We start from the raw sequence: 18,712 nt of genomic DNA, 5'->3' as shown, positions 1-18,712 counted from the left end.
ATTTTTCTAGCAGGGATAAGGAGGTGATTATCCTCTTGTATAAGGCAATGGTCAGGCCACACCTTGAGTACTGTATACAGGTCTGGAGGCCTCATTTTAAGAAGGATGTAGAGCTGTTAGAACAAGTACAGAGAAGTGCAACAAGATTAGTGAATGGAACAAAGGATTGATCTTACAAAGAAAAGCTTAAGTTTTGCAAATTACAGTGTCTGGAGACTAGGCACCTGCGAGGTGATCTGATTGAGGTGTATAAAGCCTTGAATGATTTGAGCATGCTCAATGTGAATGGAATTCTTCCTTTTACTCAAAATAATCGCCTGAGAGGGCATAAATTCAAATTGAGGAAAGACGGTTGTAGGATAGATGTGCAGAAGCTTGCTTTTAGACTTCGGATGGTTGATTGCTGGAACAAACTTCCATCTGTCGTTGTAGAAGTTGATAGCTTAAATAGATGTAAGGCAGAACTTGAAAACATTTGGAGCGAGTGGATGGGTGAAATAAGGGGGTTTTTTTGTTTTCTTTTTTTTTTTTTTTTTTTTTTTTGGCTGATGCTATATAAGCTTGCTTTCTTGCATCATGTGCCTTTGATAATGCTAACTTTTAAGGGGGTAAATTTTTTGAATGATGTAACTTGAAAAGTAATTAACCAATATATATATATATATATATATATATATATATATATATATATATATATGAAAAATTTAATCATGTAATTATTCTGTACAGATCTTCATAAAGCAAGATTTGATATTCTGTTAGCAGCAACTGTTTTCTGAAACATTTTGGGTTCTTTAACTTTATCTGAATATAATAATTCTTTGCACTGAAAATATTCTAATATATTTTTTAAGAAAAAATTATTAGCTTACAGGACGTTCCATAAAAGTCGCATATTACAGTTAACTATATAACCTTCCCAGTTTTGATGAAGATCTGAATTCAATCTGAAATTTGTTCTTAAGAAAAAAAAATAAAAAAGAAGCAACAAATTACACATTCCAAATGAAAATCCCAGAACAGAAAAATTAATATTTTGAAATACATTAAAATGGCTACTTAACCCAATAAACTTATAATCTTTTTACTGATGATTCTCATTCATAATCTCTTCATATACAATACCAGAATAATTTTGAGGGTTTCATTATCAATCTTCTAGGATTGTCTGGAACAGACTGATTTTCTACAAGTGACTGCACACCTTATATTTTAGTGTATTTTCGAATATTAATTTTGTGCTGATGTATTTTCATTCAGAATTAGTAATTTATAATTTTTTTCCCTCCTTTCTTTTGTATTTTTAGAACTGAAAATGGATTCTAGAGCAAATTAGATACATCATCAAAACTGGACAGACTAACTAGTTGATAAACTTGTGTGAATTTTGAGGAATATCTAATGAACTAAAAATTGTCCTAATTATACTTAATGAACATTTATCTTTTATGTATTTAAATTTTTAGATAAAATTTATTTTAATTTTTAATGTTATATAATTACCTCTAATCTTCTCATTTCAGTTAACATGCAGATGAATTGCAATATGCATCCCAAGTCTCCAGTTTGTGATACTGAAAATGTTGAACATCCTAATTTATGCTGGATGCTACAACGAAGAAAATCACTTGCACATCATGGAAACTGCATGGTAAATGGATAAAAAATATCTTTAACAGCAAAATATTACATGTAAAGAATAAAGATATAGGATTAGTAGTGGAAAATGATGCAAGGAAGCAGGCTTATACAGCATCAGTCAAAAAAAAACATATGCACTGTCACAACACCAAATGGAAGTTTGTTCCGTTTTTGTCACCAGAGTTTGGTGACAAAACACCAAATGGAAGTTTGTTCCGTTTGTTCCGTTTTTGTCACCAGAGGGTGACTGGCTTTCAGCCAGTCACCCTCTGGCTGAAAGCATATTTTCTAACATTTATCCTACAACCATTCCTTTTTCAAATTTTAATTTGTCCATTTATCTATGTTGTCTAAGCAAATGTTAAGATGCCATCTGCATTTAATTTATTCACTCCATTTAAAGCCTTCAACATTTCAATTAGATTTACCCCCCCCCCCAATAGGTGCCTAGTTTCCAGATGCTGCAATTTGCAGAACTGAAGCCTTTTATGGTAAAAAGTACCTGTTTGTGTCCCTGACTAATCTTGTTGCTCTTCTCTGTATTGCTTCCAGACCTGTATGCAGTACTCAAGATGCAGCATAACCACTGCCTTATACAACAGTACAATTGTCTCCTTGTCCCAGCTGGCAAAATTCTTGTATATCATTGACAAAACTCCATGAGCTGGCCTAGCAGCCTGTCTACACTGCTCAGAAAACTACTACATGTTAGACTGTACAGTTACCACTAGGTCTTTTTCTTTCTCCACTAACTTCAGTGTGGTACAAACTAATTGTTATGTTAATCTGGAATTATTGCTGCCCATATGCAGTACCTTGCATTTGTTGATGTTAAACTTCAGTTGCTACTTCTCAGCCCTTCTGGCTAATTTTTCTAAGTCTTGTTGCACCATCATACCCCGATTTCTATCCTTGACCTCCCGTCCAACCTTCATATCATCAGCAAACCTGAGCAGTAAACTTGATATATCTTCATTAATATCATTAATAAATACTGAAACAATCAAGGACCCAACAATGGATCCTAAGGGACTCCACTAATAAGCCCTCATGGGTAGCACAGTTGGTACAATTGTCACCCTCCTATGCTGGGTGGAAAAGACATGAGTTGGAGTCCCATCAACTACATGTGAATTTTTATGGGCTTTTTTTTTTTAACAATGTGGTTGAGTTAGTTGGACTCTGAAGGTAGCATGGATTTTTTCCTCCTGGAAGGCGCCTCCGTAGCCAGGTGGGCAGGAGCAGCAGTGCTTAGCATACGCTTCTTGATTAGACCGGGGTTAGAGTCCATGACCACCAAATACGGAGGATGCGGAAAAGTCAGGGAATGACCACCGCATATCCCCGGAGAAATATGGGCTTAGTTGCTAATGCTCCTAAAAACCAAATAACAATTCTGGAAACTCTGGTTTTTCATACAGCAAAAAGAAGATTACCACAGAACATGCGCAATTTACTGACAGTAGATACGGAGCAATATGGACTTAGTCGCTGATGCACCTAACACACTACTTCTATTCCACTAATAACATTAGTCCAAGAACAGCAGCCCCCATTAATAACCACTCTCTGGCTTCTGCCACTCAACCATGCCATAGCAGTAACTTGCCTCTAATGCCATAATGCTCCAATCTGTATAGCAGATCAGAGCATCTGCTATACAGATTGGATCTTATAATTTTGTATGAAACATTATGAAAAGCTGTGCTAAAATATAAGTATAGAGTGTCATATAGTTGGCAATTCCTTTTCTCAAGGGCTATTTTTAAAGTATGATGATCCTATTTAAAGCATATGGTAGAGTACCAATGCTGCATTATCTAGATCAAAGTTGGCAAATTAATTTTTTTCATGTACAATTTCTGCTGTTTATTTATAATATCTGTTTTCATCATTTTGTCTTTATTTGCTGGAGTCTGCTGACAAGGCTAGTAGGGGCCAGACGTGTTCAAAGCCGCTAAGTGGATTTTTCTTATTTATTGATTTGAAATTATTGTTTTTCTAAAACTTTTGATTTAAATTTAGCAGTATAGCATTATTTTGTGATATTTCTGATTAATCTGGTGTATTTATTCTTTATCGGCCTTGTAATTGCATAAAAGTATCGGTAAGGGTATCAAATCCACGTGTTACAAGTTACAACTCCGCTGAACGAGAAGTTTTTTTAGCCAAATTTAGCCGCTTATTGAATATCTTTTACATCAAATTATTTTTTGTAAGTAGCTTATAGACCTAGTAAGGATCGTTGGTTTATTCTGAATTGGGACAGCGAGATTTGAAAGTTAATTAATACTTAAGTGTCCATAGATTACCTTCGTAACTTCCGCCTTTGTCTTTGTCATACGATCGTTATATATCGAACCTAGATAGCGTTATTATAGTATACGTTATAATATTTTCAGCGATCGGTAAAATCTATTAAACTTGTTCAACTTCGTTGGCATTTAAATTGCACTTTTAACTAAATACATATACCAACTTAGATTACAAACGTAACATAATTAATTAATACATAACTGATACGGAAGTTATATAAAGGGAACTCTGAGATAATTAATACTTGACTGATTGATTAATACTTGACGCTAAAAATATATATCCCGTTATAGCTGTGTTGGGAGATAAGTTAGGGTTATAAACTGAAATTGAAATTTTATTTAAATTAAAAGTAATCATGACTCAGACCAGAGCAGCAAAACAAAAGGCTCAAGCTAATGGAAGTGCTGTGGCTCAGAGGAGAACTGAGGGGGGCAGTTGCCTTCTGAGTCACAGCCTTCTAAAATGCACAGCTTGCATGATGTTTGTGGAGCATTCAGGTACGGGACATGATATTGCCATGAGGGATGTCTTTGTGTGTGCACGATGCAAGGAGTGTATCGAAATCAGGGCAACAACTCAGCGTTCTTATGGGCCTATATGAGAGCTTGAAGGACAGGGTGGATGCCCTCGAAGGAACTAAATTGAGGGGCCCATCAAGCTCTCAGCTGCCCACATCAACGCCAGAGCTTGCACTTGGTCATCGTGAAACACAGCGGCAACCCCCAAGGCAGAATGCGCTGGTCCCAAAGGAACTAGTAGTTGTTGGTGACTCTATTGTCAGGGAAACGGGGAACATGCTTTGTAAAAAGGATAGGTGGAACAGGACCAGGGTATGTCTGCCAGGGGCAAAGGTTGATGATGTTGTAGAGCAGATATCATCTTTTAAGGGCACAAAAGGTGATATAGTTGTACACGTGGGCACTAACGATATCAAGAGTAGGAGACCGGCAGAATTGCTTAACAAGTACAGGTCACTGTTGAAAAAAAGCCGTGAAATAGGGTTGAATTTGAAAGTGTCTGCAATTCTGCCCAGACACGATAGGAGGGAGTATATGATGAGAGCCTTGTCGATCAATTCGGCCCTGGAAAGATTGTGCAAGGCTCAAGGGGTAGAATTTTTTTCAGCCTGGACTGTACTTGTTAACAGGAGGGATTGCTTCTACAGGGATGGGATACACTTAAATAGAAAGGGTGCAAGAATATTTGCTGATGCTATCGAGGCAGTGTTAGGTGGGTCGGAAAACTGCTAGCTTGGGGGGATACAAAGACAAATAGATTAACAGTAGCCACTGGCAGAGGTGAAAGAGATTCTTGCACTGCTTCTATTGGAATGAGCAGAAGCCTGAAAAACAAGATGCTTGATATTTCAGAGACTGCTGGGAGTCATTGCGGTACAAGTAAACACATGGGTTGTGTTAGGGTAGCTAAGAATAGAAATAGGTGCATGTATACTTGCGTGTACACCAATGCTAGGAGTTTAGTAAATAAATTTGATGAATTTGAGGTATTGCTCAAAACATCAAAGGCAGATATTGTTGGGATATCAGAGACTTGGTGTCACACAGATATAAGGAATGCAGAACTGGAATTTGGAGAGTACAATGTCTACAGAAAAGATAGACTGGATAGGAAGGGAGGAGGGGTTATGCTATTAGTTAAGAAATACATAAAATCCAAGGAAGTGAAGCCAGTGGACATCGCTGGACAGTGCAGTGTCGAGTCAGTTTGGTGTGACATAAGCATTGGGAGATCAAAATTGAGAGTAGGAGTGTGCTATAGGCCTAATGACTCTGATGAGTATAATAAGAAACTGTACAGGGAAATAGAGTGGGCCAGTTAATCAGAGAGTCTTATAATGGGAGATTTTAATTTCCCAGATATTGATTGAAATTTGTGGGCTGGTCACTCACACACTAGCAAGGCTTTTGTGGATTTATTGGATGATTGTTTTCTACATCAGCATGTTCGGGAGGCAACTAGAGGGAGGAATACTCTTGATTTGATTATCAGCAGTGATTCTTCATGCATTAAGAATCTGCAGATAAATGAACCACTAGGTGGCAGTGATCACAGTGTGCTGAAGTGGGATTTACTCAAAGAGGTAACTACCATTAGGGGTAAAGGGAAGGGTTATTGCTTTCGTAAAGGCGACTACGATGGACTGAGACAGTATTTAAATTCTATACAGTGGGACCAACTGATGACGTTACCAACAGTAAATGCAAAATGGGAAGCATTCAAAGAACTTATCTTGGAAGCTACTAGACTTTACATACCAACTAAGAAATATTGTTCAAGGTTTAGGCCTAAATGGATGTCAGATGAACTGATGAGGCATATGGCAGAGAAGAAACATGCATGGGATACATACAAATTAACACATGACACAGAAGCCTATGATAGATACAAGTTGATCTGTAACCAAGTTACAAAGGAGGTTAGGCAGGCGAAGGCAGATTACGAGAAATCTTTGGCAAGGGATGCAAAGAAAAACAGCAAAGAGTTCTTTACTTATGTAAACTCTAGAAGGAAGGGGATGAATCAGATTGATCCACTTGATATCGATGGGTCAACTGTTGATGATCCTGCTCAGGTAGCTAACAAACTAAATGAATATTTTGCATCGACATTCACACATGAGGAGTTATTTAGCGAGGGGAAAGCCAGAGGTGTATTCAACTCTAGCAGTAAGCTAGAGAATCTTGTAATAACTGAGAGTAAACTGGAGGAGAAATTGTTGAAGATAAACACAAGAAAGGCACCTGGGGTGGATGGGATCTATCCAGTTATATTAAAGGAGGCAGCAAAGGAAGTAAGCAAACCCTTAGCCATAATTATGAGAGCTTCCTTGGACCCAGGGGAGGTACCCATAGACTGGAGATGTGCAAATGTGACCCCAATTCACAAAGGAGGATCAAAAGCTGACACAAGCAATTATAGACCTGTGAGTTTAACTTCTGTTCCAGGAAAATTAATGGAGGCACTAGTTAAAGAAGCACTGCAGGATCATTTAGACAAGACTTCAGTTATAGCTCGGACACAGCATGGTTTTGTTAAGGGGAAGTCTTGCCTGACCAATTTGATTGGATACTATGATGCAGCCACAAAGGAACTGGATGCAGGGAATAACTTTGATATTATATACTTGGATCTTAGAAAGGCTTTTGATACTGTTGCACATGGAAGACTGCTGCACAAATTGGAGCAGTGTAACATTGGAGGCAAATTGCTGCTGTGGGTAAAGGGGTGGCTGAGGGGGAGAAGACAGAGAGTGGTAATCAATGGACACTGCTCGTCGTGGACTAATGTTATTAGTGGAGTCCCTCAGGGCTCAGTGTTGGGTCCATTATTGTTTTCTGTATTCATAAATGATATTGATGATGGTATATCAAGCTTAATGTTGAAGTTTGCAGATGATACAAAGGTAGGCAGGGTTGTCAAGGACACTACTGACACTATGCTGCTGCAACAGGATCTGGAAAGGTTGAGCAGATGGGCTGAGAGGTGGCAAATGAAGTTTAACATTGACAAATGTAAAGTACTACACATGGGAAACAGCAACCCCAGAGCAACGTATCAACTCTGTGGTACTACACTGACAGTGGTAGAGAATGAAAGGGACCTGGGGGTGGTTGTGCAGGCAGATATGAAGTTCTCTGAGCAGTGCAGACTGGCTGCAAGAGTAGCTCATGGTGTATTGTCAATGATATATAGGAATTTTTCTAGCAGGGATAAGGAGGTGATTATTCCCTTGTATAAGGCAATGGTCAGGCCACACCTAGAGTACTGTATACAGGCCTGGAGGCCTCATTTCAAGAAGGATGTAGAGCTGCTGGAACGAGTACAGAGAAGGGCAACAAGATTAGTGAATGGAACAAAGGGGTGCTCTTACGAAGAAAGGCTTAAGATTTGCAAATTACAGTGTCTGGAGACTAGGCACCAGCGAGGTGATCTGATAGAGGTGTATAAAGCATTGAATGGTTTGAGCATGCTCAATGCTGATGGGATTCTTCCTCTCGCTCAGAATAATCACCTGAGAGGGCATAAATTCAAATTGAGGAAAGACAGATGTAGGATAGACGTGCGGAAATTTGCCTTTAGCCAGCGAGTGGTTGGTTGGTGGAACAGACTTCCATCCCTTGTCGTGGAAGTTGATAGCCTAAATAAGTTTAAGGCTCAGCTGGACAGTTATTTTGAACGAACAGAGGGGTGAAGTGGGAGTGGTTTTTTTTTCTTTTTTTTTTTTTTTTTTTTTTGGCTGATGCTGCATAAGCTTGCTTTCTTGCATCAAATGCCTCTACTAATGCTAAAATGCTAATTTATAAGTGGAAATGGTTTAAAATTTCAATTTAAAAGTGGAATATTTGATTAATTTATCACCCACTTTGTTCTTTTAGAGGCATTGAAATCTGAGTATGACTGGCACTTTGTGAAAAAAAAGGTTATGGCACAAACAGGATATTACCACCAACCCATGTGCCTAGAGTAGATTATGGAAACACAAGACTAGCTTTTTTTCTATGAAGTTTAATCTTACAAGCCAAAAAAAGATGATATGGTAGTCATGTGCTTTTCATTATTTCATGTAGGCCAGGTAACTTTAACTGTGTTATAATTTTCAAAGTATTTCTTCATAAATTTCACAGAAGCTCACATTGAATAATGTTCTCACAGATAAAATCCTAAATGGTAGGTATTATCACTAGAAACTGTTGCTATCTGATGAAGAGACCGGCAAGTCTCAAAACCAGAGTATACAGTACTTCAACTTTTTACCACATTTTCCCTGTTCAATAGAGACCTCACTTCTTGATAAATAATAAAGAAAGAAAGTATTGAGAGCTACTCCAGAGTGTACAAAATGGTTTTTGATGTCAGAATGAATAGCTATATCTAGCAAAAGATAAAAGTGATATCAGCATTGCTTATATGAGAAAAGCCTATTACAATGTTCTGTGGCTTATGTATGTATGTAATATGTATACTTACACTGTGCTGCCACTTTATTAGGTACACCTACCTAACAGCATGTTGAGCCTCCTTTAGCCTTCAAAACAGCCTGAATTCATCTAGGCATGGATCGAACAAGATGCCGAAAACGTTGTGCAGGAATAGAATACCATGCAGATGTGAGTATGTCACGCAGTTCCTTGAGATTTGACGGAGGTGAAGTTCTGCAGTGAACAGTCATTTCCATCTCATCCCAAAGATGTTCAATAGGATTGAGATCTGTGGACTGAGTGAGCCACTACAGCAAAGAAAAGTCATTGCCATGTTCCTGGAACCATTCCATAGTGATTCGGGCTTTGTGCACTGTTGCATTATCCTGTTGGAAGTAACCATCTGACTGAAGATAAACTGTCAACATGAATGGATGCACTTGGTCAGCAACAAAGTTTAGATACGATGTGGCATTCAGACGTGAATCTATAGGTATCAATGGACCCAACGTGTGCCAAGAAAACATTCCCCACACCATAACACAGTAGTCGTCAGACACGACAGACCCATGGATTCATATTGTTTTCACCAAATTCTGAGCCTTCCATCAACATAATGCACCAGGAACTTCAACTCATCAGACCAAGCAACTGTTTTCCAATCACTGATAGTCCAGTGCTGGTGTTGCTGTGCCCACAGGAGATGTGCTCTCTTGTTCTTCATTGATAACAAAAGTACACGATGTGGCCGTCGGCTGTTGTAACCCATTTGCAACAAAGTGCAACTAGTGGTCTGTTGCAATATTTTGTTCTGCACACCAAGGTTGTATTTTGATGTGATGTGCAACATTGTGGCTCGTCTGTTTACTTGCACAATTCTAGCCTTCCTCCTCTGACCTCTCTCATCAACAAGCGATTTTCTTCCACAGGAATGCCACTGAGAGGATGTTTTCTGTTTGTTGCACCATTCTCGATACACTTGAAACTGTGGTGCGTGAAAAGTTCAGGAGAACTGCCATTTCAGAGATGTTTTGTCCAGCACATCTTGCAGCTACTACCATGCCACATTCAAAGTCCATTATATCACTCCTTTTCCATCATTCTTGCTACAGTTTGTACCTGATACTAGAAAGGTTGTTCTGCTGCATTTATATCCACAACTGTGGTCATATGACTTTCAATATTGTGGGACAACCCATTTGTGTGCACAGCAGGGGTTTACCTAGTAAAGTGGCAGCACAGTGTATATATGTGGCTTATATATGCAATAGCCAATTATGGATAAGGAATAGGAATTCACTGATAGCAGTCGTAGTGGCATGTGATGCAAGAAAGCATGTGTATGAGCTTATGCAGCATCAGCCAAAAAAAAAAAAAACACACACACACCATTCCCTCCAAATACCTGTCCAGTTCCTCCTTAAATTTATTCAACCTATCAACTTCCACAACGACAGATGGAAGTTTGTTCCAGCAATTAACCACCCGCTGGCTAAAGGCAAATTTCCGCACATCTATTCTACATCTGTCCTTTCTTAATTTGAATTTATGCAGGTTTGTCATCTGAACAAGTGGAAGGATCCCATCAGAATTCAGCGTGCTGAGCCCATTCAAGGCCTTATACACCTCAATCAGATCACTGCGTAGGTGCCTAGTCTCCAGCCACTGCAATTTGCAGAACTTAAGCCTCTCTTGGTAAGAGGATCCCTTCATTCCCCTCACCAATCTTGTTGCCCTTCTCTGTACACGCTCAAGCAAATCTACATCCTTCCTAAAATGTACGCAGTACTCAAGGCGTGGCCTGACCATTGCCTTATACAGAGGGATAATCACCTCCTTTTCCCTGCTAGCAAAATTCCTATATATATCATCGACAAAACCTCATGACCTGCCCTGGCAGCCTGTCTGCATTGCTCAGAAAACTTCATATCTGCCTGCACAATTACTCCCAGGTCTTTTTCATTTTCTACCACCTTAAGTGTAGTACCACACAGTTAGTATGTTTTTCTGGGGTTACTTCTACCCATATGCAGTACTTTGCATTATTGATGTCTTCAATAATGGAAATATGGCTGAAACACGTGACAGAACAGCTCTTACTAATGTTGATATTTGAGAGAAAACTCACTATTAAGCGAGAAATTGAAATGGAAGTTATATGGACTAACAGCCAAAATAAGAGATACTTCAGTCTCAACAGCTTGATACATAATCACATTGGTACAGGTAATTGCAGATAGGTCTCTTACTAAATCAAAAGAATTTTTTAAAAAATCATTTTAATTACTTATTTCAGTAACCAGCTTATAGATTTTAACAGGTTAAAAATTTCAGCTGATTAAATTAATTATGTTTATTGTGGATTTAAAAATCTCAGCCTAACTGAATGGAACGCATATGAACTTTTTAAGACTGAATTAACCGATTAATCTGATCCCTCTTTAGCTGTTATTTACTGTTACATTTTACGTGCATTTCAGCTTTTGCCAAACATATTGTAAATGTCAAAATGATCTTCGCTACGTGATCAAAAGCTAGTTAAATGGCAGATACCCATCAGGAATACTATTTGCTTTCCACATTACCATCCAAGTGTAAAACCGAGGCAACAACATGGAAGCAGAAGATTGGTTCCATTGTGAGTACTTAGACCATATCTGTATCCTATATAATTTAAACTCTGTAGGCTACAAAAACAATCAAATATTTCAGCATGTAAGGCAAATTTGAAGCATTAAAAAATCATCTAAGATCAACTCCATTTTAGTATGAGCAGTGGCAAATAATGCAAAAAAGCAAATTTATGCATCCCCCCTGAAGGAGCAACAGTGCATAGCACACGCTTCTTGATTAGACCGGGGTTCGAGCCCATCATCACCGAATGCAGAGGGTGCGGAAAGGTCAGGGAATGACCACCGCATATTCCCGGAGCAATATGGCCTTAGTTACTAATGCTCCTAAAAACCAAACAACAACATCACCCCCCCCCAAAAGACACCCTCACATCATCTATTTATCCCCTCCAGTAGTTCTAGTCCTTCCTCAAATTTATTCAAACTACATACTTCCACAACAACAGATAGAATTTTGTTCCAACAATCCACCACCTGCTGGCTGAAACTTATATGCTGAGTATAAAATCCTAAACTTGCATTAAATGTATATTCTTAGAAAAACATTAATATATTTATAATTTATACACACATATTGTACACATACTTTTTTGCTCAAATCTTAAAATAAACTAAAGTAATTTTAAGTACAGTACTAAACAGACAACAAGGAATAGTTTGGTTGCATAATTATACATATAGCATCAGTAAGAGCAATGTCTCATCATCATCAGGTAAGCCTGTGGGTTTTGGGTTTGTTTCCTACACTGTATATGCTTTCCAGTTTCCTTGCAGTTTGTGCAGTGTGATACATCACAATGTAAACTTTTAAAAGAATGAGCAGAAATAATTGAATTAAAATGTATATTTTATTGTTATATAACACTGCTGTGCAAAATGTGAAAGATGATATAAAAAAAGGGGCTGAGTTATATTACAAATATACAATTTAGCATGAATTTTAGGGGGAAAAAAATAATAATAAATAAAGTACACTTTGTGTCAAGTTGTGTTTCACTTGGGAGTTATGTTCCAGTGAATTTGCAATTGGCATACACACTTTAGCTATGTTATAATTTTTAAAGCCATTAAGAAAAAGTATATTTCAATAGATGACTTCCACATTATTCTCAACTAGTTGTATGAGTCTCCTTGATACAAATTTTAAATACTTGTGAAAATTTTGAAATTTCTCATAAACTTATCAATAAGCTACATGACAAAACAAAATTTTTGTGTGTTTCTATTTCTTTAATAGTATCATTTATCTAATAGAATGTGTTACCATAGTTATAGAGATATGTTTTTTTAGCATCATTGTCGTAGCAGTGGGCCTGTATGTGGTCACAATGGAGAAACTTATGCTAGTGAATGTGCTGCTTGGGCTGAAAGAGTATCAGTTGATTACAAGGGACCATGTGCTGCTGTTGGATATTTTGGTATGCTTTTTTTTGCCATTCTGTATCTGTTGTTCCTTAACTTGCATATTTCCTTACATTTTACATTATCATGTAGTTTTATATTACATAATAATATTATACAATAGCAGAACTGTGAATAATGGTATTTGTCTCTATGTTGAACGTAAGCCAAAGCAAGGCAAGAATTTGGTCTTCAGTGAGAGCAGAAAGTCTCACATTGATTGAAATCAAATGTTGGTAACCCATATTTTGATTTCGTTTTAACTACTATTTCAAAATACCCCTGCAATTCCTGTAGATTTAATCTGGTTTGCCCCTCTGTTCATATTTATACACAAATAAAACTTGTCCTAATTCTTGGCTGTCTTATTCAGCAATTGCTTATGCTCAGACTTTATTTGCTTAACCCCATATGTTGTTTTGTTACAATTCAATTCAAATTTATTATACAAATTAGTCTCCCTTCACTCTCTCACTGCACCATGCTGCTTTCCATTCTGCCAAGTTCACTGAATCCTTTTTCATCCATTTTGGCATCTACCTTGTGTGGTACATTCCTAGATGGAAGAAATATAGCCATTGATTTGATGATGAACATGTTCAAAGTTTTGTCCTCCATTGTAGCTTAATCAGCATGATGCATTGATATCTTCCACTCATTTAGAGTAGTCTGGGTTTACTGTTAATGACTCCAGGAATTTAAGTCATTTTTGTTTAAGTCATTTTGGCTGCAGTTAGCCAATCTCAGGCCATGAATTATCCTGGGTTTTTCAGTTCACGCACCATGCAAATCAACATGTGTAGGCTGTGAACACACATAGATGTGAGTGACAAGCTCTAGCACCATTAAAATAATAACTGAAAATTTGAATTGTCTTCAGAATTTCCCAAAATTGAACTGTACTGTCCCCTTTACTTTTTGTCCAATTTATGGAGACCAAAAAAGCTCCTTAGTCAACAAAAATTCCCATTCTAAAATTTAAGCCTTTTCCCTTGGTTTTAATGCTAACTACCAAAATTTGATTTAGTATTATGTGTATAGTAGAAGGAGGTCCTGGGCTTTTGCTGAACTGGCCAAAATATAATAATAACCCACCTACTTAATTCTCTCGTGTAGCTTTCTATCCAGCTGAGCTTTGAATTTTCCCAAGCTGTCAGCCTCCTTTTGATTTTTCCAGGCATGTTGCCTGTCTTTAGACCCTTTCAAGAAGCACCATGTCTTTTTTAGGTGCAGTCTCCATATCTGGATGGTATTCCAAGCACGGCATCACAATTGCCTTATACAGGGGTTTTTTTTTTTTTTTTTTTTTATTGACTTCTCTATCTCTACAAACAAATGTTTGATAAATCATCAATGGGATACCATGGGCCTTCCTTGCCACCTCTCTATACTGCTCAGAGAACTTCATGTCTGACTGTATCCTAACTTCCAAATCTCTTCCTTCCTCTATTGTTTTTAGTTCACCCCCCACCAAGTATGTAAGTTATTTTGGAGTTTCTATTGCCAAAATGTAAATGCATTTTGCTGCATTAAAAAATAACTCACTTTTCTGGCCATTTTTGAAGTCTAAGTTATCCTGAAGAAGCTGTGCTTGGTGTAGATCATTAGCAACTCTACTGATCTCACTATCTGCAAATTTTGACCTTACACCCTCTCTCCCTTTTGTCAATGTCATTTAAGAAAATCAAAAACAAGAGGGTCCCTTTACCAATCCTTGAGAAACCTCACTTCTTACCTTAGACCAATCTAAGGATTTTCTCTGTGATTCCAACATGTTCCAGCTTATACAGTAATCTCTCATACTAGATTGAGTCAAATGCTTTACTGAAATCTAAATGAACAATGTTTAAAATTATTTCCAACATCTGGCTCATAAGTGAATCTGTTAAAATAGCTAAACCAGCTTGGTTAAATATGATTTTTCCTTTACAAAACCATGCTGTGTTTCCTTTAGAATTCCATATCTCTAAATGATCTTGTGATGCACTCTTTAACCTTGCCTCCATTATTTTCTCTATTTCTGAAGTCAGATTGACTGGTCAGTAGTCACCCACTTCACTCTTAGAGCCACCTTAATGTATTGACAATACATTAACACTTCTCCAATCCAAGGGAATAACTCCTGAGTCTAGTGATGGCCTCATAATTAAACCCAATGGTTCAAATACTATCTTGCTGCCTCCCTCAACATTAGTGGTCATATGCCATCAAATCCAGGGGACCTTGCTTGCCTTTTAGGCTTTAAAGATTATTTTAATAAATAATCTTCTGAATTTCAGTATCGCTAATTTCATACTTTCCAGCTTCACTCATACAGTTTCTCCTCACCTTGAAGGGTCTTTTTCTGTAAATATCAATGCAAAGTACTACCTATTCAATTTATCTGCAGCATCAATAGGATTATCTATAACTTTTCCGCATCTGTTATGTAAAGGTCCAACCTGATTTGCTCTTTTCTTTTTAGTATTCAAGTGTACAAAAAAAAAAAAAAAAAAAAAACTTGTTATCCCTGTTATCTATCTTTATAGTGGTGTACTAAAATCACTCTGATATATGGTCCCACATGCTGCCAATAAATTTTAGTGGGGACACATGTCATTTTACTATTATTTTATAACATGATAAGTACACATAAAATGAATGTTTTAAAAATTAAATTGAATACAAGAATATACCTAGCTGTCTTCACAGTGGAACCTTGTGCCAAATCACCTTATATAGAACAGTTGAATTTTATGATTTAGTTCGTTTGTATAACGGTATACAATAAAGTTCATTAACAGAAAAATAATGAAACTTACAGTGTTCCTTAGATCTACTTAGGAAAGAAAGATTTATGAATGGAATCTTTGTATTTATTCTTGAGTAGCTACATGATATGTGTTGATTAAGTATAAATTAAAACAGTGACTAAAGAGATCTTTTCTTAATTATTCCCAAAAAAAATTTCTCAAAGTTGTTAAAATACTTCAAAACAAGAATTTAAAAATGGCAAAATAAGCATTTTTCTTAGATATATATCCTTTAATTATCACTTATAGGTGGATCACATTCAAGATGTAGTGGAGTGAAATGTTCACCTCTACCATCTGAGCATTGCACTATAGTATTTCCACCTGGAGGATGTTGTCCAATATGTGGTAAGTGTTCGAATTATAATTTTATCCCCCCCCAAAGATTACAGCCGTTCTTAAAGATACATGTTAAGTTTTGCATTTAAAATACTGATTGTTGATGTCATCCATTGTCAGTATGCATTTCTTTATTTTTGAAATGAAGGTATACAATAAAACCTCACTAATTTAACATCAGATGACTTTTTTATATTTATATTTATGCAGAATGGAGATTTTGGACTTCAGATTGTTTTGTTATGCATGTAGTAGTATAATAGTGGTAAATGGTGCAAGAAAACAAGCTTATATAGCATCAGCAAAAAAAAAAAAAAAAAAAAAACACACACACACACTTCACCCATCCATACCCTCCAAGAATTTATCTAGTTCTTACTTGAATTAATTCAAACCATCAACTTCCACAACAACAGATTAACAGATGGAAGCCTGTTCCAACAATCAACCACCCACTGGCTGAAGGCAAACTTCCACACATTTATCTTGCAACCATCCTTCCTCAACTTGAATTTATGTCCCCTCATATGGGTACACTCAGAAAAAGAAAGAATGCCATTAATATTTAGCATACTCAATCCATTCAAGGCCTTAAACATCTCAGTCAGATCTACCCCACAGGTGCCTAGTCTCCAGATGCTGCAATTTGCGGCACTGAAGCCTTTCTAGGTAAGAGCACCCTTTTGTTCCCTTCACCAATCTGGTTGAACTTCTCTGCACCCATTCCATTAGATCTACATCCTTCCTAAAGCTACATCCTTGGTAGCTCCTTGAAGCTCTTGAAACAGAGAAGTTTTTCCTGATTTATTTTCTGATTTATTAGTTTAAATTGTCATATTAACTTATTTTCTAGAGTAGCTTTATATTCCTAGTTACGATACTTAGTTTAAAGTTTAACTTAGACAGAGATTTTGTAGATATTACTTAGTATCGGTAACGGTATCAAATCCATGTGTCACAAATTGAACGAGAGGTCTTTTTTTTAACCAAATTTAGTCCATTTATTAACCAATTGTTATATCAAATTATCTTCTATAAGTAGATTATAGACCTAGTCAGGATCCTTAGTTTATTCTAAATTGAGATAGCGAGATTTGGAAGCTAATCAATACTTACGAGTCCGTAGAAGTACCGTTCGAGAATTCCCGCCATTTTTACACGATAGCATAAGCGTAGTGTAGTATAGTGCATAATATAATATTGTCAATTAATCAGTAAATCTATTAATCTTGATAAACTTTATTGTCAATTAAATTGTATTTTTAACTCTATATATATATATATAACGACTTAATCGTAACAAATAATTAATACATAACTATAGTGGTACACGTGATACGGAAGTTGTATAAAGGGAACTCATAGAAAACACTAGATACCGAAAAAATAAATATAGCGTTATAACTGTTTTGGGATATAACTTAAGGATTCAATTTTTGTTTTGAAATTTTATTGAATTAAATCTGAATCATGACTCTGACCAGAGCAGCAAAGCAAAAGGCTCAAGCTAATGGGAGTGCTGTGGTTCAGGGGAGAACTGAGGGGGTCAGTTGCCCTCTGAATCACAGTCTTTTAAAATGCACTGTTTGCTTGATGTTTGCGGAGCAGTCGGGTACGGGACATGATACTGCCAGGGGGGATGTCTTTGTGTGTGCACGATGCAAGGAGTGCAAGGAAATCAGGCAACAACTCAGCGTTGTTATGGGCCTTTATGAGAGCTTGAAGGACAGGGTGGATGCCCTCGAAGGAAATGAATTGAGGGGCCCATCAAGCTCTCAGCTGCCCACATCAACGCCAGAGCTTGCACTTGGTCATCAGGCAACACAGAGGCAGCCCCCTAGGCAGAATGCGCTGGTCCCACAGGAACTAGTAGTTGTTGGTGACTCTATTGTCAGGGAAACGGGGAACATGCTTTGTAAAAAGGATAGGTGGAATAGGACCAGGGTATGTCTGCCAGGGGCAAAGGTTGATGACGTTGTAGAGCGGATATCATCTTTTAAGGGCACAAAAGGTGATATAGTTGTACACGTTGGCACTAATGATATTAAGAGTAGGAGACCGGCGGAATTACTTAGCAAGTACAGGTCACTGTTGAAAAAAAGCCGTGAATTAGGGTTGAATTTGAAAGTGTCTGCAATTCTGCCCAGACACGATAGGAGGGAGTATATGATGAGAGCCTTGTCGATCAATTCGGCCCTGGCGGGATTGTGCAAGGCTCAAGGGGTAGAATTTTTTTCAGCCTGGACTGTACTTGTTAACAGGAGAGATTGCTTCTACAGGGATGGGATACACTTAAATAGAAAGGGTGCAAGAATTTTTGCTGATGCTGTCGAGGCAATGTTAGGTGGGTCGGAAAACTGCTAGTTGGAGGGGATACAAGGACTAATAGATTAACAGTAGCCACTGGCAGAGGTGGAAGTGATTCTTGCACTGCTTCTATTGAAATGAGCAGAAGCCTGAAAAACAAGATGCAGGATATTTCAGAGACTGCTGGGAGTCATTGCGGTACAAGTAAACACATGGGTTGTGTTAGGGTAGCTAAGAATAGAAACAGGTGTATGTATACCTGCGTGTACACCAATGCTAGGAGTTTGGTAAATAAATTTGATGAATTTGAGGTATTGCTCAAAACATCAAAGGCAGATAT

The 18,712-nt window shown here is 37.4% G+C and overlaps 1 protein-coding gene across 1 annotated transcript in view; it reads left to right on the top strand.

Moving 5' to 3' along the window:
- Window positions 1–18,712, top strand: part of LOC150090666 (reversion-inducing cysteine-rich protein with Kazal motifs-like) — a 234,509-nt gene that overhangs the window by 186,970 nt on the left and 28,827 nt on the right. The window contains exons 19-21 of the mRNA XM_090388252.1: window positions 1,524–1,651; window positions 12,825–12,951; window positions 15,976–16,074. Coding sequence (XP_090244378.1) covers window positions 1,524–1,651; window positions 12,825–12,951; window positions 15,976–16,074 — 354 coding nt within the window. The remainder of the gene's footprint in view (window positions 1–1,523; window positions 1,652–12,824; window positions 12,952–15,975; window positions 16,075–18,712) is intronic.

This window comes from Mastigoproctus giganteus, chromosome 1 (assembly GCF_048544385.1).
Source record: "Mastigoproctus giganteus isolate SK-2022 chromosome 1, ASM4854438v1, whole genome shotgun sequence".
Taxonomy (NCBI): Eukaryota; Metazoa; Arthropoda; class Arachnida; order Uropygi; family Thelyphonidae; genus Mastigoproctus; species Mastigoproctus giganteus.
This window is presented reverse-complemented; position numbering and strand designations above follow the sequence as displayed.